At 37.5% G+C, this 16,175-nt stretch overlaps 3 protein-coding genes across 3 annotated transcripts; 2 read left to right on the top strand and 1 right to left on the bottom strand.

Annotated features, from left to right (window-relative positions):
* The first annotated feature begins 270 nt into the window (after positions 1 to 270).
* Positions 271 to 2,215, top strand: LOC148969644 (uncharacterized). The gene is made up of 2 exons (XM_089125590.1): positions 271 to 551; positions 1,683 to 2,215. Exons 1-2 carry the CDS (start codon positions 380 to 382, stop codon positions 2,084 to 2,086), a joined length of 576 nt encoding a protein of 191 aa, XP_088981716.1. The 5' UTR covers positions 271 to 379; the 3' UTR covers positions 2,087 to 2,215.
* Positions 2,216 to 3,360: 1,145 nt separating this feature from the next.
* On the top strand, positions 3,361 to 10,471 carry nub1 (negative regulator of ubiquitin-like proteins 1). Its single transcript, XM_039684524.2, has 15 exons — positions 3,361 to 3,443; positions 3,607 to 3,814; positions 3,888 to 4,055; positions 4,133 to 4,197; positions 4,495 to 4,559; positions 4,641 to 4,808; positions 6,083 to 6,171; positions 6,382 to 6,488; positions 6,566 to 6,752; positions 7,003 to 7,110; positions 8,360 to 8,512; positions 8,590 to 8,736; positions 8,812 to 8,886; positions 8,966 to 9,155; positions 9,918 to 10,471. The coding sequence occupies exons 2-15, from the start codon at positions 3,698 to 3,700 to the stop codon at positions 10,076 to 10,078; spliced, it is 1,800 nt and encodes a 599-aa protein (XP_039540458.2). The 5' UTR covers positions 3,361 to 3,443; positions 3,607 to 3,697; the 3' UTR covers positions 10,079 to 10,471.
* Positions 10,472 to 11,280: 809 nt separating this feature from the next.
* On the bottom strand, positions 11,281 to 14,408 carry crygn2 (crystallin, gamma N2). The gene is made up of 4 exons (XM_039684566.2): positions 14,240 to 14,408; positions 12,999 to 13,247; positions 11,936 to 12,081; positions 11,281 to 11,498 (listed from the first exon to the last, which is right to left on the bottom strand). The coding sequence occupies exons 1-4, from the start codon at positions 14,258 to 14,260 to the stop codon at positions 11,363 to 11,365; spliced, it is 552 nt and encodes a 183-aa protein (XP_039540500.1). The 5' UTR covers positions 14,261 to 14,408; the 3' UTR covers positions 11,281 to 11,362.
* Between the last annotated feature and the right edge of the window lie 1,767 nt (positions 14,409 to 16,175).

Here is a 16,175-nt window from a genome sequence, read left to right as displayed (position 1 = left end):
ACATAATACGTGCAAAATGAGTTCACCTCACCCACTGCATCAACAATACTGTGCAAACATGCTGAGGAACTGGATGATTAATGACATTATCAAGTTTAACCGCATAATTTTCTTTTTCTAATGTCATTCTTTTGCCTTTTTTATTTGTTTCTCACACCGACTTTGCAAATAGCACATCAAATGAATATTAATGAATATTGCATATGAATACCGTAACATTGTCCTTGCAAACAGAACAACCTTGGATTGCCCTGGTTTGTTTGCTTTATTGCATGCAACTCTTGGAGGCAAAGCCCACAAAACACACATCAGATCTTGTGTTGAGAGGAAATCAAGCTGCATTTATGATCATACTGCAATAAAAGTGTGTGTTATCAGGATGAAGCCGTGCTGTTGCTCATCTCCGATGTGTTCAGATGTGTGGGGAGAGATGAGGACAGATCACTCAGACCAGACCAGTGTCGAGATGGACATCGCACTGTTAAAAGAGCAATACAACTCCATCAGAGACCAACAGAGACGGCACATTCAAGTGCTGTGCTTCAAAACAGGTCAGACATCGTGTTTGGATTTGCACTCAGCTAACAGAGAACATACTCTATATATATATTTAGCATTTCCACTATTATTACCACAAGGGGGAAAAGAGAAATCCAAAATGCATGAGTAAAAAGCGAATGTGAAATACTCTTGTCCTGTAGTGCAATCTTCTTTATTTACAGTAGCTTTTGTCCTAATGTTTGTCACTGTGGATTTATTATTTTAACTCATTACTCAACGTACAAAACCACTGATTTGATTTTAGACAACAGACATTTGACCTTAAATACCCAGCGACCAAAATATGTTCTATCAGCTAACGTTGACATCGTTATGAAAATGCTATTTCTGAATGTTAAATGCAACTCAACAATTCATTTTCATCAAATATTTTCAAGATTTGTTATCACAACATATTTTCTTTTGTCAAATCAACTTTATAATAATTTATTTAGTTGAGATAACTTATTATTTTGAGTTTCTGATGATTAAATTAATCTCCTTCATTGTTTTAACTCACTTTTTCCAGTTCAATCAACTTAAAATTTTAAGGCAACAAGGTTACTTACTTTTTTAAGTTAAACCAACAATATTTTTTACAGTGTGGGAACGTTACTTTTGAATGTTCTCTGAATATTCAGAAACAAGTAACATAAAAAACAAACAAACAAACAAAAAACATGTCAATTCAGAAATAAAGACATTCCACAATATATAAATAACGTTTTGAGAGCATTAATGGCCAGATAATTCAGGGGTGTTTGTTGTCTGGACAGACCTGCCCCCACTGCTAATTAAAATCCTAAAGGAAAAACTAACTCTTTTCATTTGAACTTTTCCGAAATGGCCTATTGTTTTTGATATGAGTCTGTGTTGTCTATTTTTTTCAATTTTTGAAAATCTTTCAAATTTTATTAATGTAATGGGCCTTATTTTCTTTCATTGGGCCCAAAAATTGCGGTACAGTACATTCAATTTTTTGTGTATTCGTGGTGCGACAAAAGTCCTGGGATCTTGGACCCCTCTAATGAACACTTCATTTTTAATTGATTTTTTCTTCAAAAATGATTTCATGCTCAAAATTTCCATGATGATCATGTGATTTTGTATTTGATGTCAAATGTTCTTGTGTTCATCTACAGCCCAAAACAGTGAAGGGATAAATGGTGAACATCTAGTCGACGTGCTTCCCGTGTTCCAGGTCAAGCGCTCTCCTCCACTGCACGCCCGGGTCAGTGAGTCTGCAGTGTATTGTGCCGGCGGTCTGTGGCGCACACATCTGGACGCGCACCGGCGCACATCTGCATCTGAACACAGGAGTCACGTGTCTTCTGAAGCCTCCAGCGCCAGCTCCGACTCGGACTCTGCCGATCTGCAGATGAGGAGCTCCAGGAAGAGTTCAGCTCCAGCGGTCCTGACCCGTCAGATGAGCTTCGGGAGTTACCGCTTCACTCCTGCGGGATCCAAACACCAGCCGTTCCCGCAGAGGAAAAGCCTGAGGAAGTCCGAGACCGCCCGGAGACTCGGCCTGTACGCTTCACTTTAACTAACCCAACGTTCTCATGTTATGGACGGGTTTCGTTCAAAGTTATCTAATAATGCTCTCAAAAGTCCATTAATCATGGAACTGTTCTGAAACGCTGGACAATTTGCATGTGAAGAAAGCTCATGCACTTGAAATATGGATATGCATTGGTTTATAACACATAAACATGGCTTTACAGGAGTCAAGAAATGGAATGATGATTTGCATAGTTTGCACAATCACATAATTGTCTAATTTGATGACCATCTGACCTTCACAAATCACAGAGATAGGCCTAGATCATGCAGACCAGCCTTTCCTGAGTATGCAACACTCTTGATTACTGCATTGCTCTTCTGGATGGACTTCCATTGTGTGCAACTAAACCTCCACAGATGATCCAGAACGCTCAGCTCGTCTGGTCTTCAATGAGCCCAAAAGAGCCCACGTCCCTCCTCTGTTCATCTCTCTGCTTCACTCTTTAAATCATCGTCTGGCCCATGCTACTCTGAGCAATGCCTGAACGTTGTATTTTTGATCCTTCTTGTGTTATTTTTGCATCTTCATGATGACTCGCTTGCTTTAGTCCTCAAAAGTGCTAAATGTAAATGTAATCAATGTTTGATTGTACATTGTAAAAAATAATTGTAAATAAAACAACATACTATTTCAGTCTATGTAATTCAACATTTCGTGTTTAATTCATTGTGTCGCTTCTCGTTTCTTTGTAATTATGGTGATTGTTTGTAAAGTAACACAATCAGTCTGACATTTATATAATATAAACATTGATGGTTTAAAAACATCTCTGAATTGTATATTAGCTTAATAAATTATGAATTTAGAAATTATAAATTATGATTTACATTACATTATAAATTATGATTGATTATTTTATCAGATCGTATTATAAGAACAAAGTATACAACAGTATGCAAACATATTTTAAAAAAGGTATATATATACACACAGCTATTCATTTAATAAAAGCTCTATATTATTGACATATATTACATATAAATTGTTTTTTATTGACTATGTTCTCCAAATGTATCGAATGGAATTAACGCATTTCTAGCGGGATATATTACAAATAAGTGAAGTAAGTCATGTGACCTCTCAAGAACATGCATTTGTGCATTTGCACGAGTGGCTTTGGATAAAACAGAGTTCTAAATAAATAAAAATAATACATAAATATAATCTATATAAAAAAGTAAAAAAAAAAAAATAAATAACAAAAGAAGTTCATCTCCAGTCCAGGAGGAGGTGCTACAAGCGAAAAAAAAAAATCAGATGACGAGTGTGACCGGAAGTGACTGAAAACAAGGAAGAAAACAACAACAACATCACGTGTGCGCAGCGCAGCAGAGTCAGAGTAAGTGAGACATCCTCATCATCTCGACAACAACCGAGATATTTAATCACATTAACAACACATACACATAATATATATAAGTATATGATCTATATAAACCGTCTAAATGTGTCTAATCGCTGCTGTTATTTTAAGCGTATAATGGTATATTCTGGATTTCTAGGGGATTTCCATCCATTCAGGAGCTGCTGGTTTCAGTTTCAGTTCAAGACGCTTTTGATTCCGATCATCTTCATCTCTGCTGGAGTGTAGCGATGGACGAGCAACACATCCGGGCCCTGCTGATCGATCTCCTCCGGCAGGACAACATCCGACTGTGGCTCGAGCCCTTCACGACGGACACCGGAGACCCGGAGCTCCACCGCATACAGGTGAGCCAGTGTGTGTGAGTGAAACACCTGTTCGATCACCTGTTCCTGCTGCTAACTGCTTCTCTCATGTCAGGAACTGGCTGTGAAATACTCTCCGTTAACTGGCTTCACTGTGGAGGAAGTAATGTCATGTCTGGAGATCATCAGATCAGACACCAGCCGGAAAGATGAAGGGAATAAAGAGTTTAAAGAGACTTCAGTGGCTTCGCTTGAGCTTCACCTGCCCAAAGAAGAAGGACAGGTGCGGGATCATGCTTTCAGATTCACTATTACTCAACTGTTGGCTGATTTAACTCTGTGTTTGTTGTTTCCTTCAAGAAAAAGAAAAGGAAAGTTAATTTAAAAACCAAACTGGACATCACTACACAAGAGCTTAAGAATCGGTGAGTCAAGACATGTTGTTTCGAAGCAGAGATGAACAAGAATAAATCATGCAATCTGCATTAAACATGAAACAGAGTCAATTCTAATGTTCAGTTCAGGGTTGATTCGATTCAGTTCAATAACAGTGAAGTTAATCAATTATGAAACATATTCAGTGCAGCTCAATATATTCATTATTCAGTTCAGTTCATAGCAGTGAATCATTTATAAAGTGTAAATGTTGATTTCTGCAGTGATTCGCTCATTTGAACAGTTCATCTCATCCTGTTATTGATTATAAACCTCTGCTTTTTAAGGATACGCGAGGAGTTTAAATTCAAACACTTCAATCTGATTTTGTCTGGAAAGAAGCTGTCTCCAGGTAAACGACTGACCCCATCTGAACGTGTCCTCATACACACGTTAGTCAGCGCGTGTTGTGAGACGAGTGTGTTTGTTTCAGGGATGAGGCTCAGTGAACAGAACGTGAAGAACAACAGTAAGATCATGGTGCTGAACGTGGCGTCGGACGAGGTGAAGAACGACATGCTGGAGGAAGAGGAGAAGAAGCGCAGTCAGGATGAAGGAGTGCAGAGGACACAGAAGGGCTTCCAGATCCTGTCAGAGAGAGGTGGACGTCCTCACTCGGATTGGACAATCCAGTGTTATAAAATACACTAAATAATACAAGCTGTAACATGAAATATAATAACTAATACCTCAATCATAATGCTTATATTGCCACACTTACATAGAAACTAATATGTGTATGAGACTTTTATATCATATAGAAAATATATAAATTTTTAAAATAAATATTTAAATAAACTAAAATAAATATAATTATTAAATACATAGAATTATGTACATGCAAAATGATCAGTTTTACTTTTTTATCAATTATACAAGTTACATATATGTTATGCATATATAAAATCTATTTCTTGCACACAAACTTTTATGTTAGATGCAATTAACTGTGTTTAATCGATTTGATAGCACTGATATATCTATCTATATATATATATATATATATATACAGTATATCAGTCCCTCCAGAAAAACATGATTATGCGATCACATGATTTAGTGCATAATCAGCCAAAGTCTGCATATTTATGCGGGGACATTTTTTTCAAATACGCCGCACTTTCACGGCATAAATTGCCAATTTCCGTGCAAAATATGCGGGGCTTGCGTGATTTCATAATCCTCGCATATTCATTGCAAAAAAGTCACATATATGTGAGCAGAAACAACGAGAGCCGCCGTTTCCCCTGTTGCCATGGGAACGTTATGAAGTGACGTAACCTGTTGCCATGGGAACGTTATGAAGTGACGTAACCTGTTGCCATGGGAACCTTATGAAGTGACGTAACCTGTTGCCATGGGAACGTTATGAAGTGACATGTTGCCATGGGAACGTTATGAAGTGACGAAACCTGTTGCCATGGGAACGTTATGAAGTGACGTAACCTGTTGCCATGGGAACGTTATGAAGTGACGTGTTGCCATGGGAACATTATGAAGTGACGTAACCTGTTGCCATGGGAACGTTATGAAGTGACGTAACCTGTTGCCATGGGAACGTTATGAATTGACGTAACCTGTTGCCATGGGAATGTTATGAAGTGACGTAACCTGTTGCCATGGGAATGTTATGAAGTGACATAACCTGTTGCCATGGGAACGTTATGAAGTGATGTAACCTGTTGCCATTTCATCGCAATAAAATTGCATAAATATCCTACATATTCCATTGATTTTTTTTTTTTAGAAAACGGGCCGCATAATCAAGGATGTTTGCCCGCAACAATCACAAAAAAAAACTCTGCGTTTTTCTGGAAGGACTGGTATATGATGCTCTTGGTCAATAATAGATAATGTCCACTTCTGTGTCCTCAGATGGCAGTGAGGATCCGACCACTACCCCGTTCTTAGAGATCGCAGATCAGAAAGGAAATCCACTCCAGATCCCCAACGAGGAGAGGAAGGTGAGTCATGTTTCATCAGTCCACGTCCTAAACATGAATCTAATAAATGTGTCGTCCAGCCGTCTGAAACTCACAGATGAAATACGATTATAGAATAGATTGGTTTTAAAGTGATCAGTGATGGTCTGACAGCGTCATTGTTTAGCACATGATGATGATGAGTGTGTGTTCAGACACAGCGAGTGCTCGATCTCTTGCTTCGCTCTGCAGGCGCTGATCCTGGCGATGGGTTTCCATGAGAAAGGTCGAGCTCTGATGAAGAAGAGGGATCACAGCGCCGCTCTGTGTCATCTCCTCCTCGCCGACGAACAGTTCAAGTACGGCTTCATCACACCTCACGTAATCAGAAATCAATATTCACTGTAACTCTTGATGTGTGTGTGTGTGTGTTCAGTAAGTGTAACTCTGCGCTGCTGAACACGGTGGATAACTACGCCGTCCTGCAGCTGGATGTGGTGTGGTGTTTCCAGGCTCTGGAGCAGCTGGACTGCCTGAACGACGCGCGGCAGAGACTGTCCCGGGCCGAGGAGTGTTTCCAGAGGTGTTACGGGGAGCAGCGGAGCCGACTGCAGCTCATCAAGGTCTGGGCGGCTCTTCTGGACCCAAACACAATGTTCTGGAAACCCAAACTGACATTTTAATTTTTAATTTTAAATTCGTTTTTTTTTTTTTATCAAAACCAATGTAGTAATATCAACATATATTTTGATTTAATATTGGCCGGCATATTTTATTTTCAGCCTTTATTTTGTTTCGGACAAAAAACAAAAATGCCGAAATCGAAATCTCTATTCTTAACCTCGCATGCATGTGTGTGTTCCTGGCTCTCAGGGTCACACTGGAGGAGAAGACGTGCTGTTTCTGAGGCTGTATCTTCTTCAGAGTGTGCTGGCGTACCTCGACGGACACAAGGACCAAGCCTCGGACAAGCTCAAAGAGGTAAATGCTTTTTAACTGATTGTGTGTATTTACCTCTCAAATAAACTGTACTACTAGCAGTGCTGAATGTGAATCATTTCAGTGATCGGAAACTTTTGATTCTTAGTATATGGTTGCTTTTATTCTTATAGAATATGATATGACTCATTTGTATACTTAGACTAGTATATCTCATTTGATTCTTAGAATAAAACTCATTTGATTCTTCTAGACCATGAGTCATTTGATTATTCTTCTTGACCATGATTCATTTGACTCTTCTTGACCATGACTCATTTGACTCTTCTTGACCATGACTCATTTGACTCTTCTTGACCATGACTCGTTTGACTCATCTTAACCATGACTCATTTGACTCTTCTTGACCATGACTCGTTTGACTAATCTTAACCATGACTCATTTGACTCTTCTTGACCATGACTCGTTTGACTCATCTTAACCATGACTCATTTGACTCTTCTTGACCATGACTCATTTGATTCTTCTTGACTGTGACTCATTTGACTCTTCTTGACCATGACTCGTTTGACTCATCTTAACCATGACTCATATGACTCTTCTTGACCATGACTCGTTTGACTCATCTTAACCATGACTCGTTTGACTCATCTTAACCATGACTCGTTTGACTCATCTTAACCATGACTCGTTTGACTCTTCTTGACCATGACTCGTTTGATTCTTCTTGACCGTGACTCATTTGACTCTTCTTGACCATGACTCGTTTGACTCATCTTAACCATGACTCATTTGACTCTTCTTGACCATGACTCGTTTGAATAATCTTAACCATGACTCATTTGACTCTTCTTGACCATGACTCGTTTGACTCATCTTAACCATGACTCATTTGACTCTTCTTGACCATGACTCGTTTGATTCTTCTTGACCGTGTCTCATTTGACTCTTCTTGACCGTGACTCATTTGACTCTTCTTGACCATGACTCATTTGATTCTTCTTGACTGTGACTCATTTGACTCTTCTTGACCATGACTCGTTTGACTCATCTTAACCATGACTCATTTGACTCTTCTTGACCATGACTCGTTTGACTCATCTTAACCATGACTCATTTGACTATTCTTGACCATGACTCATTTGACTCTTCTTGACCGTGTCTCATTTGACTCTTCTTGACCATGACTCGTTCGATTCTTCTTGACCGTGTCTCATTTGACTCTTCTTGACCATGACTCGTTCGATTCTTCTCGAGGATGACTCCTGATTGTGTGTCTGTGTCGGTCAGGTTGAGCGTCTGTTCGGTCAGTTGTGTCTGGACCCGGAGAAGATCTCGCAGCTGATGTTTTTGGGTTTCTCTGAGCAGGACGCTCGTCTGGGTCTGAGGGCCTGTCGAGGAGATTTATCCGAGGCCGTGCAGCACATCACACAGAGGAACAAGGTTCTGCACTAGAACACACGTAAAGCACATGTTCAATCATGTGACCTCAGAATTAAACATGTGCTGCTGTCCATCAGGAGAGGAAGGAGATGAAGGAGAGAGAGCGAGAGAAGAGGAGACGACGTCTGCAGGACATCAACACACTGGTGGAGCTGAACTTCAGTAAGAGAGACGCGGCCAGAGCCCTGCATCAGGCCAGAGGAGACGTGGACAAGGCCTATAACGTGAGCACACACTCACACACACACACACACACACACACATACACTCATGATTAACGCTGAGATGTTCTTCTACAGATTCTGCTGGACGGCGCTGAAGCTCAGACACACACTCAGACTCAGAGTTCAGACCGACAGACTAAGCTGGATCAGGTGTGTGTTCCTGTGATTTACATGCAGACTTCAGCTGTAAGATCGCGAGTGTGACGTGTGTGTGTGTGTGTGTGTGCAGCTGGTATCGTACGGCTTCCAGCTGGATGCGGCAGACTCGGCGCTGAGGCTCATGGGAGATGATCTGGAGTCGGCCACACAGTTGCTGCTGGATCATCAGGGTGTCGTTCCTCCTGATCTCCTGTCTCCTTCTCCTCCATCCTCTTCCTCAGAGGAACCCAGCACCTCCTCCTCCTCCTCAGACAACACCGGTGAGAAAACAGCAGATCAGCAACAAACAGGAAACATCAAACTGTGTTCCACCTACAAAAAAAATAAAAATAAATTATATATATATGAAATGACATATTTATAATAGATTTTTTTTTGTATAAAAAATGCATATGTACACTATGCATATATAAAAATATAAAAAATGTCATTATTTATTACTAATAAAAATGTGCATATATATATATACTGTATACATACAAAAATTATAATGACAATGCTTTGTATTAATTACATTGAATACAAAAAAATATATATATGTATATTATCCATATTAAAAAAATATGCTTTGTTAATTATTAATAAAAATAAATAAAGATGTACATATAACTGCACCCACAAGCATTTCTGTTATAAATAAATATATACTAATAGATATAAAAATAATAATGACAATGCTTTCCATCAGTGAAAATCAATACAAAAAATGCATATTATAAATATGCATATAAATATTAAATGCCATTCTTTATTATTAATCCAAGTAAATAAATATGCATATACAACTGCATTCACAAACACATGCACACACACACACACACATATATACACTTAGATATATAAAGGACAGCAATTTGTATCAGTGACAATGAATAACATGACAAATTAATTTTCTTATTATTATTATTATAAATATGCATGTGTATAAAAGCCATTATTTTTATATGAATCAAATGAAGTCATGTTCAGTAATGCATGCAGATGTTGAGAAGCTGTGTGTGTGTGTGTGTGTGTGTGTGCAGTTCCAGCCTCTAGTCCTCTGGATGAAGAGCTGGTGAACGAGGCTCTGGAGGACATTCCCCGACACGAGGAAGACTACCTGGACCTCACGCTGGATGAAGAGCAGGAGCTCATGATGAACATCAGATCTCGTCTGGATAAACAGCCCACGTCCTCCGGATGAGCGGATGAGGAGAGTTCTGATGAGAAGAGTTCAGATGTTTAGTTTCTCCTCCAGATCAATGCAGACGTTCATGTTTCTCACGTGTGTTTCAGTTCAAAACGTTTGATGCTTTTTTTTGTTTTCGAATAACATTGAATCTTTAAAGGACCTTAGATTTATATAAAAATAATAATGTTGATTTCAGAGAAAGAATTTTAGTTTCTACAGGATTGATGACATGTATAAAAAGAAAGAAAGCTTTATTTAAAGATCAGAGGAACTTCTGTGATTTTAGACACTAAGATCATGATCTTGTTGAATGCAAGTGCTTTCAGTTCTGATTCTTCTGTTCAGGTTCATACGGTTCATCTTAAGATGGCAATAAAGATTCACTCAATGTGAACGTTTACAGTGTTTATGGTGTCTATCTCATTTTTTATTCTGCAATTTTCATCATATTAGGAAGCTGAATCTGGCGTTATTGATTTCAAATATGTGTACAATACATTTTAACTTTATTGGAATTAAATTAAAAATGTTAACCTTTTGTTTTTATAACCATATCTAGTCCCTTATAAGTCACACAGTGCTGACCACCTTATAATACCGTGGTACTAGGACACATTATTTGTGGTTTCATTTATAACATTTTTTATGAGCTCTAATTAAGAAAAAAATAAAATATTTGTACTTTTACAAATGTATTTTTCACACTGGAAGACCATTTAAAATCAACCAGTGAAGATATAAATTAAGATATTTTTTAAACATTTTAAAAAGACGTCTATTCTGCTCATTTATTTGTTTAAAAATATATAAAATTAAAACACTTTAAAATAGCAATTTTCTATGTGAATATATATTAAACTGTAATTTATTCCTGTGATCAAAGCTGAGTCTTCAGTGTCACATGATCCTTAAGAAATCACTCTAATATGATGATCTGATGCTCAACAAACATTTATGATTATTATCAGTGTGTTTAACTGTGATAAATTGGATTTTTAATGAATAGAAAGTTCAAGCATTTATTTAAAGTAGAAATCCCATAATAAATGCCTTTACTATAATTTTTATCAATTTAATGTGTCCTCGCATAATAAAAGTATTAAAAAAAAAAAACTTTGAATGGTCTCCTAAAATCTCGCCATTGATGAACGTTGAAGTCGAGAGATGTTGGAGTGAGTGACAGACACAGAGATGTCGTGTGATAAAATCGCGTGTTGGTTTTGGTTCTCAGTGTTTATTGTACATGTTCAGAGAAAGGAAGGGAAGACAGGATGAGGAGAGCAGCGCGTGGAGGGTTTAGAAGTAGTTGACGATCCTGCGGATGGACTGGATGTTGGGGTTCTGCGCCTGCCACTCGTTATGGCTGCAGTAGTTTCCTCTTTCCACAATATACATGCGACCACGGAAGTTTGGCTCTTCATACATCACCCAGCTAAAGAGAAGAAGAGGAACACAGCTGTGACATCACTAATGATAAAGCTAAATCATAACTTCGGGTCATTGAAATAAAGCAAGAATAAACTAATAAATGAAGAGTTCAGATGCAAAAGCCTCTAAGTGCCATTTGAAATCTTCTTCTTTAATGATGATTTTTATCAAACTTGTATATTTAAGTTCAGTGATTTCACTTAAATGGCAATGTTGTTATTTAAGTGAAATTACTGAACTTAAATATACAAGTTTGGTAAAAATCATCATTAAAGAAAATTTCAAATGGCATTTAGAGGCTTTTGCATCTGAACTCTTCAAATATTGCATGCATTACAGCTTTTCAACATGTAGATACAATGCAAACTTAGCAATAATTCTATAATGATATAGTCAATGCGGTGACAGGTGTGTATGGAGTGTAAAAGCAGCTGAACTCACGCTCCGTCGCCGAACACTCTGATAGAGTTGACGCAGTTCGTGTTGAATCCGCGGCTCTGGAGGAAGGGACAGTCGTCACAGAACTCCATACACTGACCGGTGTAGTTACAGCCCTCGAACATCTCCATCCTGTAGTGCTCTCCGTGCTGAGACACAAGCACAAGCACACTTCAGGACTCCACTTCACTTCTCATTACATTTAAGAGCTGGCATTGCATGCAACTTTACTATTTCTGCAGTATGAAGCATGCATATCGTGCACTCAATGCAAATTCAACAATTCTACATTCACTAAAATATGCAGCACACAACAAAATGCACATGCATACTATGCACATTTCCTGTATGCATGGAATAACACTGTGCATTTTATAAAATATGCAGTATATAGCAAAATTACAACTCTAAATTATAGTAAATTAAGTCAAGTAAATTATATAGTAAATTATATTTTATATCTGCAATTGCATGAAACTTACTATTTCTGCAGTATGAAACATGCATATTATGTATGTGCATTTCCTGTATGCATGGAATAACATTTTACATTTGCTAAAATATGCAATAAAAAACATTGTATATTGTGTCAGATGTTGCATCCCATAATGCAATGCTTATGACTTCACTTTCCATGACAAATGTAATGAGGTCATGTGACAATGTTTATTATGTGTCTTTTTCATGCACTGCTTTAAAAAAAAAAAAATCATACTGTATGTAATGTTGTCGATATATCAGGGATATGTTCTCATGCACGGCTTCATAAATGTGTTGCATGTTATCATGCATGTAAAACGTCGTGTTTAAAGCACAAAGGCCCTTGCTAGTGTTATATACAGGGTGTAGATTGATGTTGAGTACGCACATTTTCTAAATGCATGGGATGACAATGGAGTATATTGCATGAGTATTCCTAAAGTGAGGTCATTAATTGGATCGATGGTTCAATAACCTTTAACCATTGCATATTAAGTTCTGTAGATTATTAAAATGTGACTTTCTGAAGGACTGATCTCTGAAAGGTTCTCTAGGGAACCAGAAGTGGTTCTTCTGTGAGCCTCACCATCCTGATGGGTTTGCAGGAGCCCATGTGGTCGTTGTGGGAGTTCCAGCGCTGGAACTCGGGATACTCTCCGCGCTCCAGGATATACTGCTGGCCCTTGAAGTCGGGATGATCGAAGCAGATCCAGGCGCCGCTCTCCACACGGATGGAGTTCACCCTGTTCATGAAACCACGGTCCTGGAAGTTATCGCAGTCGCCGTACACCTCCAGCCTCCTGCCGGTGAAGCAGCGGCCCTCGTAAAACACGATCTGAGGACCAGAGGGACATGCAGAGGAGTGTGGGATTCACATCGACACATCATCACGACCCCGACGTGTTTCACACTAGGGTCACGCTAGCCAAAACTGAAGGCTATCTATGAGGAACTAATGTCAAGCTAAATATAAAATAATTCTACTAATGGGAAAAATAATGCCAGAAATTCTCTCATAGTTAAAAACTAAAACAACAAAAGAACATTTTTATTACTTAATTAACAAATAAAAAAAAAACACTTATTTTATTCACTAGCCGCTACGTTTCACGTTTTCATTTAAGTTGAAATACTAAAATAACTAAATAAACAAAAAATTAAAAACTTAGACATTAAAAAGTTTTTTCATAAAAATTATACATTTTTCAAAAAAATAACTAAAATTAGAATTAACTATTTAAAAATCTACATTTTTAATAAAATTAAAAATATAAAAATTTAGTCTACTTTAAAATAGACAAAAACTATATATTTTTTTTTACAAAAAAACACACATTACTAAACCTTTAACTAAAAATAAAATGAAAACAAAAATTACAAATTAAAAAATATAAAAATTTAGTCTACTTTAAAATATTAACAAAAACTTTTTTTTTTTTTACAAAAAACACACATTACTAAACCTTTAACTAAAAATAAAATGAAAACAAAAATTACAAATTAAAAATATAAAAATTTAGTCTACTTTAAAATACTAACAAAAACTTTTTTTTTTTTTTTACAAAAAACACACATTACTAAACCTTTAACTAAAAATAAAATGAAAACAAAAATGACAAAAACTGAAATCTATTTCAATATATTAAATAGCAAAAATCAAAGAGCCTAACGGGGCCTAAAATGAGGACAAACATCAGCCTAAATATTAACAAAGTAAATGCAGAAAAGTTCACAAGGAAAGGGATTTGATGAAGATTCATGCGTGCTGAACATGTTTTCAGCTTCTGTGAGAAACATGGCGGTTCTCTTGACCAATCAGATCCTTACCTTTCCAGAATACTGCGACATTTTCCACTGGATACTGTCCAAGCTGACCCACACGTGAGAAAGTGTGACACTGGAAAAGTTGGACAGCCCAATATATACAGCCGGTCGCGTGCGGGCCGATATCGCGAGACCCGCTCCACAAAGGTCCCACAATGGAGGGCTTTAGCTTCTGCTGATGGGACGCTTTCCCGTCGCTCTGCTGATTCTGGGCTTTGACTCCAGGCCTTCAGTCCACGCCACAATGGATTTTGCTTCGCTCGACTTTGTGGGGCCATTTTTACAAAAGTAATGCTTGTGTTCAGTCGAACTGCTCTCGTGTCCCAGTGGATATGCATTCTGACATGAAATTAATCTTCAGCTCCTGCTCATATCTGAGGGTTTGAGGCGAGAGCTTCTGAATATCTGGAGAGTTTTACATGGAAACAAACAAGCATCACAGACTCACATAATCCATTCAAAATATGAATCATTCATCAGTCAGAACAGATTTAGTTTGACTTAATGAATCCCGAGACACATTAAAGAGATGATCAAGCTGTCAGTGATTGTTCTTTGAGTAAATAAGTTAGTAAACCCCACAAACTGTGTGTCACTGTGTGATTGATTCACGGCTCAGTGGGGTTTTAATGAAACAGCCCTGCTGTCGTTTCTGATTCATTACTGCATGTGTAATTCGTTTTTAATCAGATCATCGTGTCCGGTCTTTATTGCTATCACAATATTAGTCTTGTTCTGAATCACATTCATCTTGTTATGCATTTATGAATCAGTGGATTGAAACCGACTAAAGTGCCACTGGAAATACAATGAGTGGATCATTCCTTCAGAATCTGCTTACTGTAAACATAAATAAATATGCTTTATGTAAGTAGCCTATATCAAATTATCTGGTTTCAATCTCAGTTATATTAATTTATAAATGGATTATTTACTACTGACTGATTGATATTGATTAATGACATTAAAACAAGCAGGACATCAACTTGGAAGATAATTTTCATAGCATTTCACATTTTATCTTTTGTAATGTTGATATTATCAAACTGACTTGAGTCGTTTTAATTGAACAGGATGGATGTAGGCTATTTGGAGAGACACAAAAGATCCCAGAATTAATCAAACCCATGCATAATTCAGCCGTTTTCCCTTCAAAGTGACGTCACTTCCTGGAGGATTCAGGAAGTGGCTTGCTAATTCAAGGGATTTTATCATATATAGCCTACAAAATACTGTTGTTACTGAACATTTTCAGAATAATATACAAAACATGATTCCTTATTAATTGCTTCTAATATCCCTTCGAATATTCGGAATCACATAACTTTTAATGTTGTGCTTCTTCACCCATTTAAAAGAGTATTGCATTAACATGATTCAAAGCTGCGGTAATGGTACGATACTCACGGCAAAGATCTTTTCTTCGTTCAATAACTTCTCCCTTAAATGAAGCTAGAAATAGGCCTACCTTTGCGATCCGTCGATGCTGTTGAGTGATGTTTAGATGAGTTTTTGTTTGCATCACCTCTGCAATTCACCAGCATCATGTCGACAGATGAGGTAAAATCACACCATGACAGTTTACTTAAATTATATATACGCATATACAGAACGTCTCTTTCGGTATTATCCTGAGCATTCATGTAATCGTGTTTAGCCGCGCGTAAACGTTTTTGCGGCATTTTCCCGGCAAAAACACCCCGAATCCTTCACTTAAAAAAATAGTGTACAGGCTTCCGTAGACAACCGGAAGTCAGATTCTGAGATGGTCAGCGATTAACATAAACACTAAAATCTAAAAAATAAGAATCTTTAAACTTCATTTGACCTGGTTTATTTCCTCCTTTACTCCGATTTACTGAACAAACTGAATTTGCACCTTAATTTAACCAGTTCTACAAAGATTTGTCTTTTTTTTTTTTTTGCATCGTGACATTTT

The sequence above is a fragment of the Pimephales promelas genome, chromosome 22 (assembly GCF_988280905.1).
Source record: "Pimephales promelas chromosome 22, fPimPro1.hap1.1, whole genome shotgun sequence".
Taxonomy (NCBI): domain Eukaryota; kingdom Metazoa; phylum Chordata; class Actinopteri; order Cypriniformes; family Leuciscidae; genus Pimephales; species Pimephales promelas.
This window is presented reverse-complemented; position numbering and strand designations above follow the sequence as displayed.